Below are 7,156 nucleotides of genomic sequence, written 5' to 3'. Positions count from 1 at the left end.
CATTCTTGATGTTTAGATAGGTAACTGTTTATTAAAGTCAAGCGTTTTGTTTAATTATCAATGGCACAAACATAAATTTGCTACATTCGAGTAGAGCCGCTGCACAGACGAGAAAACTGATGAAGGAAGATTGTCAGCCGATCGCGTCAGAAAATGAAAATGATGAAGCTAGTCTTTAATCTGCTAAATTATTGTTTTGTGAATCATTCACGAAATTGAGATGACTAACATTGATACCCGCCATAGCAAAGGAAGACATTTTTAAAAACAGATCCTGGACATTTCAAGGTTTAAATAAAGTGTCGGGGCAGTTTATTTTTTTTAAAACAGGGTTGCATCGAGTTAGAGTTTAATAAGTAAGAAACAGAATCTTATTCTTGCGACATTTTAAATCTGTATTGCCAAAGAAATTGCAGCTAAATAAACAATTAAAACAGTAGGCTAGTCTACAAAATGAAAATAGTTCAAAGCAAAATAAATTAAGATCATGCGTTTTTCTTTGCCACTCTCTCGCGCTGGATCTCTATTATTTTAGTTTATTTAGTCTCCCTGCACTGCGCGCGCCGGGTCTCTCTCGAAATGAAACATTTCAGGGTAAAAACCCATCATACAGCTGATAATACTGTATGTCGCTGTGTCATCCATACAAATCATGAAAAAAACCTGTAACACCTGTAATCAAAAACACAGAATGTCTCGTTGAATTCACCGTACAATAAAACGAGATGGATCGCGAATAAAAGAGCTCTGTATCTGCTGCTCATCGCATTCGTTTAGTTGGCAAGAATGCATTTCGTAAATAGTTTATGTTTAGATAATGCCAGAATGTTTGTCAAACACACTGCTCAAACATGTTAAAACTCTACAAAACCAGTTGAAACAAATGGGAAAAAAACCAATGCGTCGTGGTGCTGCTGCTAAACTAAATAACATTTATAGAATAATGATGAACTTAAATGAAACAATATTGCAACATTTCGACAAATAAATTATCTGAACTGTTTTTACAATTTAATTCAGGGCGATTTAGCCTAGACTACATTTAATTATAGCGAGATTTTCACCCTTGTCCGTTCATCATTGGGAAGCGCTCACATGATTGCTAAACATGTTTGAGTAGATCCTCTGCACCTCTCGGTTTCATACGGATTACCTAATCAGATAACATTTATTAAATATTTAGACATTTAAAGGCTTTAGACATAGCCGATTTCTTATTGTGACTGAGCGGAGGAAGGCAAGGCAAGTTTATTTATATAGCACATTTCATACACAATGGTAATTCAAAGTGCTTTACATAGAAGAAATTAAAATAATCAAAAGAAATAAGAATAATTAAAACAGGAAAGTGGCTTTCGGTTCATTTTTGTGACGCGCAGTTCCCGGAGACAGAGACGACAGATAAACTTTTGTCGTTAGCCTAATATGAATAAAAGTTTACAGTTTTGAACGATGTAGGCTACTCTACTCTGATCTGTATGACTATAGCATTACGGTGTAGCCTATTAGGGCCTAAGTTATTTTAGCTGTTATGACAAAAAAATAAATACAAATGAACGCGCCGCCGCGTTCGTCGAACACTAATTCAACATGCCAGAATAAAACCCGACTTTAGAACAATGGATAGCGCCACTCGGCGTGGTGTGCCAAAATACTTAATTATGAACTTCAATATTTCATTCAAAATAATCTCAAAACGCTTTGTGACATTTTGAAAGCCGTGCATGCATTAAGGCCACTGGAACCATGAACGTAACTGAAACTGGTTCTGATTTTATTGTTTGTCGTTTAAACGTGCCTGTTGCATATCTTTATTTTATATGGTCTATTGGTGAAGTAATTTATAGCATTGATTACTGTGGAGGGGGGATTAGAATAATTCAGCAGAAGCAGGGATGTTTAGACCAGAAGGAAATCCCCGTCCCTGGCAAATCGCACCTTGCTTAAAACCATGTTTTTACAAACTCTTTATAGGAACCAAAAAAAGGCTGTCCTATTTAAAAAAAAATGTTTTGTTTCTTTGTTGTTTGTCTGCATTAATAATAGGCTATGACATGCATTAAAGATACAATATGTAACAATTTTGTAATAAAAGATCCAAAAGTCACTTGGACAGTGTGATATATTTCCTGCAGTTATGTACTTACAATACCCGGGAAAAAATGTTGCCTGTCAGTGACGCAATATCCGCTCTATCCTTGGTTTCCGCAATATCACGTGGACAAATGCGGAAGTGGTGGTTATCGCTGTTGTGTACATCAAATTCAACAATGTTGTGAGGTGACGATCATCTGGAACATATCTGTCTATGATGAGAATGCTTATTATCATACTGGTTTGAGATGAACATTGTGCATTTGGGTCAAACAATTGTTTTTGTGTATTTCTTGTTTTCTCCTTTGGTTTTCTTTATTTTGTGGTGTGAGTCTGTGTGTTCTTTATTGTAGGCCTTGGCGGCAAGGAAACTAAGGGCGGCAGCCCTCCTCATCTTGGTGGTGGTATTTTGGAGTGACTGCTGTGCCACCCGGAGGTGTTTGACTGTGTAGTGCGAGTGCACGTGTGTTTGGGTTTTCTTTGTTTCTTTCTTTTTAGGAGAATAGAGAGGCCCCTTGGGTTGAGGGACTTGGCTGCCGTCCCCAATTTCCGTCGCCAGGAGCGTTCAATTTTGTATATCATTTTTGTTGATAGTGATTTTCCTTCTTTGTGATTGTTTGGATCATTTTAATGAATAAAAGTGATTTTACTGTTTGTACCTCACCCATGTCTCATACCTGACTCCGGCCGATACGAGCCTGTGAGCCTTGTGTGCTCCTAGTATATCAAGGGCGATTCCCTGGTAAAAAGACCCCAGGGTGGCGTAGTTGGATTATTTATTTTGTGTCCCTGTTGTAAGAACTCGGTCGCCACACATACATGCAATTAACCTACTGTGTCATTATTTTTTAGATGTGTTCAAATGGACACAAAACTATGGATGTGGAATTCACAGCCCACACTTAAATATGGCATGCAGGCAGGGGATTTCATGATGGCCACAAACATTCTCCTGTCAGGAAATAATTACTACAAAGTAGCACACCTATTCAACTATTTGAACATGGGCTTTCTAGAGAAGGACACATTTTTTTTAACATTCAGGACACATACTGCATTGGAGCAATAAAGAACGTGTGGGAGGAGAAGAGATCTGCAGCCATTCAACGTGCAAAGAGTAAAGATGGTGTTGTCATATTAGGTATGTTACATGGTATCTAAAAAAAATTGACAACTAGCAAATAACCACATGAATTCTTGAACATTAAGTTTTTTTTGTATAATTTTTTTTGTTTTATTGATTTTGTTTCTTTATTACAATATTTTTAGAAAAGTATACCGATTCTTCAATGTTTGCTTATTGTTAATATTATGCTTGTTTGTCATTTATAGTGTGTAGTAGTGATCATTTACAGATTTATTGTTTCCTGTACAGCAGATGGACGAATGGACAGTCCTGGGTACTGTGCCCAGTATTGCTCCTACACTGCCATGGAGAATGATTCAAAAGAAATCAGCTCAGTTGTTACCATCGATAAGAGGCAGACTGCACACAATTCTGTGATCATGGAGAAAGAGGCTTTTGTCACGACGGTGGACAAACTTCTTGGTGAAGTTAAGATTGCAGAAATTTGCACTGATGCTCACACACAAATTGCCTCTGTTATGAGTAAGTTGGTATTACTTATTGAAACAAATACCAGAAAGTGCTTCTGATATGTTACACATGTGTACTGTATGATTTGTCAGCTGCTCTTTTTCTCCCTTTTAAGATAAAACAACTGGTCGCTATAAAGACACAGGAATTGTTCACTCATGGGACATATGGCACGGGGCAAAGAATTTAGCCAAGATGATCTCTGCGGTAATTTGTCATTCTTGAGGCTTTTTGTTGTGCAGGTATACATCTAATGTTGTTGTAAGCTAAATTGTACTAAACCACATATGTTACTGTATGTGCAAACTTAGGCAGCACAGCAATCTAGACAAAAGATCCTCCTGCACTGGTTAAAAGAAATTGTAAATCACTTCTGGTTCTGCTGTAAGACAGCAGACACAGAGCAACAGTTCCTTGTAAGTATTACACAAGCACATTTTATCTAATTTCTTTCATACAAAAAAAAAAAAGTATATAATGTCCATACACCTACTCATGTGCATCGATGTGCTATGTTAGAGTATTTATTCACACGTTATGCTGGTGATACCTTTTATACCTTTAAAAAAAAAAAATAATTCTCAGAGCACTGCATAAAGAGTACATAGAGAGCTGCCAGTGTCTCAGTGTGCACGCAGTGTGTTTATCGTGCAATTTTTGCGTGTATATGATATGCAGTTTTCGCGTGCATTTGATACGCACTTCATTGCGTTTAACACACACGCATCCCACACACACTAATTCTACCCAAACGTATAATACACACGCACCCCACACCACTACTAAACCCACCCTAACCAACCCAAGCGTATCCTATGCACGTAAAAACTTTCCGTGGAAAAAATTACACGATAAACACACTGCGTGTTATACAGACGCATTTAGTGTGATCGAGTTGCGACATCACAGATGATTCCGTCATCTGACATCACAGAATAAGCCGTTCCTCTTCGGGTAAGTCTAGTAGGCCTATTTTAATGCCAACTGCAAATCTTGCATATCAAGTAGGATAGCAAACACCGTTGCCATTCAACAGCAAGTGTAACAACGTGTGCAAAATGTTTTAACAAAGTTCCAACACTTTATACGAGGCTATACTGTGTGTGTTCAATATTTCTGCTCAGTGTCAGATATTTCTCTGCTTAAAGTAAAAGTCATAATATGTGAAGACAAAATGTTGATCTTAACTTAAGTGTTTTACATCAATAGCCTATTAAACGGCGCAATTTTTCATTTAATCAGAAAATATTTAAATATTTAAGTTAAAATTGTGTCCAGTTTGGCCCTGTAAATAAGAGGGTATTATTTTTTTTGACAAAGTGTGTGCGGTTTTGCTTTCTTAAGTACCGGTTCAAGAACCGTTTAAGCACCGGAACCGTTTAAAAAATACAGAGTAGGTACTGGTATCGGATAAAACCCAACCGATACCCAACCCTACTGGAGAGTGGTTCCAAGGCTCATAAGGCACTGGAAGCTATAGTGTTGAAGAAGAGGTGGCTCAGAGATGTCCACCGATATCTACCTTTCAGGAAACTACAGGAAGCACTTTCCTTACTGACAAATTGATTTTAGATTTTTTACTTTTCCATTACTCAACAATGTTCAAAATGATATTGAGTAATAATTTACAGTAATTATTTCTGTATTATGGATTCATTTATTTGACATACTGATTAGGTTACAGTATGTGTTGAGTAACCCTCTGTATGAGAATATAAATACAAATTATTTGTACAGATCAACCTGTCAGCTTGAGGCATTCCACAACCACTTGCTTATGTATGCCAGCAAGCGGTTCAGCTATTCAGCAATGGTGTACGAGGCAAGAACTCTCCTGGCAGCCCTGGATTACAACCACCACTGCTAAACAAAAACGGGCAAAAGATGTAAGAATATCATAATTTAACATGCCATGCTTCTACAAAAGGCAATAGCACAGTGTGATTGTCAAATGCAACAATTTTGTTTTGATTTGCAACCAACCATTTATGTTAGTCATATTCATATTGACATATAACTGTATTTAAAAGTAAAATATGTTTGTATCACTATAATATCATACTTTGCTTTACAGCTATCGTCGAGTGTTTCAGAAAAAAAACAGGAAGATGGACAGTATATGCTCTGAAGGTCAAGAAGGACTACAGCTACATACCAGATCTACAGGCAGCAATTCTGCATGAAAGACTACAGGCTGACAATGGGATGCCAAGACGGAGACTAGGCCTCCTTCCAAAAGTCCCGCCTCCATCAATTGACACTATTCTAGAGTCCCATGTCAATAGGGGGATAGGTATGTCCATCAAAATCTCACTTGCTTAGTAGTGCATAGTAGCTGCTAAGATATTTGTTACAGGCTAATCATTTATGATAGTTGGTATGATGGGTATGTTTGTTTTACTATTGCTATGGATCAGTGAAATGTTTGGTACATTGTGCTTATTTATCTGTACTTAATGCAATGTTGTTTCCCCCCCAAAAAAGGAGCCATTCCTACACTTGAGACAGATGAGCCTTGAAGCACAACCTCTCATCCACACCACCAGAGCTCTGATTTGGACTGTCGTCTAAACAAAAATAAGTTGTTTTGTTTATAAAGTTTTGTAATCTGACATTACAATTATCTTTTTCAATTTTCAATCTCATTTGAGTGTGCTATCTCAATAAACTTCTCCTAACCATAATTTTTACGACGGGTAATATTTGTTATATAAATATTTGATTTACATACTGCAAAAAATAATATTTTTTGCACAACCACTGTAACATTGTTGTTTTTTATTTATACTACTCTGACAATACAATATTTATTAAATAAGGTCAGTAAAGAACAATACAGTAACTTTTCATTCAAAAATAATATTATTCTGTAGTATAAAATCTAATTTACATGAGGTAATAGAAGAAAAATAATTAACATGTAACATTACATAAATAAATAGTTGCCCGTTCAGTTACATGTTCATCTAAAATGTACAAAGACATGTGGGGTAGCTTGCTTATACTGTACATGTGGCCTCTGTCATTCCACAACATTTATTTTCTACATCTGATGGCATTTCCCTGCAATTTGTACAGAAGCACCATCCAGGTACTCCCTGTAGTGGTTGTTCCTCTCTGAGAGCATTAGGTTGAAGCACATCAAGCATGAGGCCAGGTTCTCTGTTAAAAACTCGAAGTAAAAGACCTCTTGCTTCATCCAAACACATGTCCTGTATAACCTCCTGGAAAAAATTGTTAAATTTTACTACCAAATACAGAACCTATCCAGGACACTTGATAGTATGTCCACCCTCACTTGTGTCATCAACCACCTGTCCTCCCGCAGCCTAGCCACCCTCAATCTGTCCTCTTCACTCAATGATGCTGTATTTCCTCTGCCTCTGGCTGCATGTGTTCCTCTTGTAGCCCTCCTCTGTCTGCCTCTCGCTCTTCCTCTTGCTGCACTGACAACGTCTCCACTCT

The 7,156-nt window shown here is 37.3% G+C and overlaps 1 protein-coding gene across 1 annotated transcript; it reads left to right on the top strand.

Moving 5' to 3' along the window:
- The first annotated feature begins 1,303 nt into the window (after positions 1–1,303).
- Positions 1,304–6,373, top strand: LOC307003747 (uncharacterized protein). The gene is made up of 7 exons (XM_079622527.1): positions 1,304–3,235; positions 3,470–3,703; positions 3,807–3,898; positions 4,003–4,107; positions 5,429–5,577; positions 5,766–5,984; positions 6,176–6,373. Exons 2-5 carry the CDS (start codon positions 3,481–3,483, stop codon positions 5,444–5,446), a joined length of 438 nt encoding a protein of 145 aa, XP_079478653.1. The 5' UTR covers positions 1,304–3,235; positions 3,470–3,480; the 3' UTR covers positions 5,447–5,577; positions 5,766–5,984; positions 6,176–6,373.
- The last annotated feature ends 783 nt before the right edge of the window (positions 6,374–7,156 follow it).

This window comes from Phoxinus phoxinus (assembly GCF_949152265.1).
Source record: "Phoxinus phoxinus genome assembly, chromosome: 9".
Classification (NCBI taxonomy): Eukaryota; Metazoa; Chordata; class Actinopteri; order Cypriniformes; family Leuciscidae; genus Phoxinus; species Phoxinus phoxinus.
The sequence above is the reverse complement of the archived record's forward strand: the minus strand, read 5'-3'. Positions and strand labels throughout refer to the sequence as shown.

What these genes read in the sequence shown, in the direction of transcription:
- LOC307003747 (XM_079622527.1), top strand. Translation starts at nt 3,481, where the DNA reads ATGGACAGTCCTGGGTACTGTGCCCAGTATTGCTCCTACACTGCCATG. An exon ending in ACAAATTGCCTCTGTTATGA is followed by an intron (nt 3,704 to 3,806) that starts GTAAGTTGGTAT and finishes CTCCCTTTTAAG; the next exon opens with ATAAAACAACTGGTCGCTAT. An exon ending in TAGCCAAGATGATCTCTGCG is followed by an intron (nt 3,899 to 4,002) that starts GTAATTTGTCAT and finishes GTGCAAACTTAG; the next exon opens with GCAGCACAGCAATCTAGACA.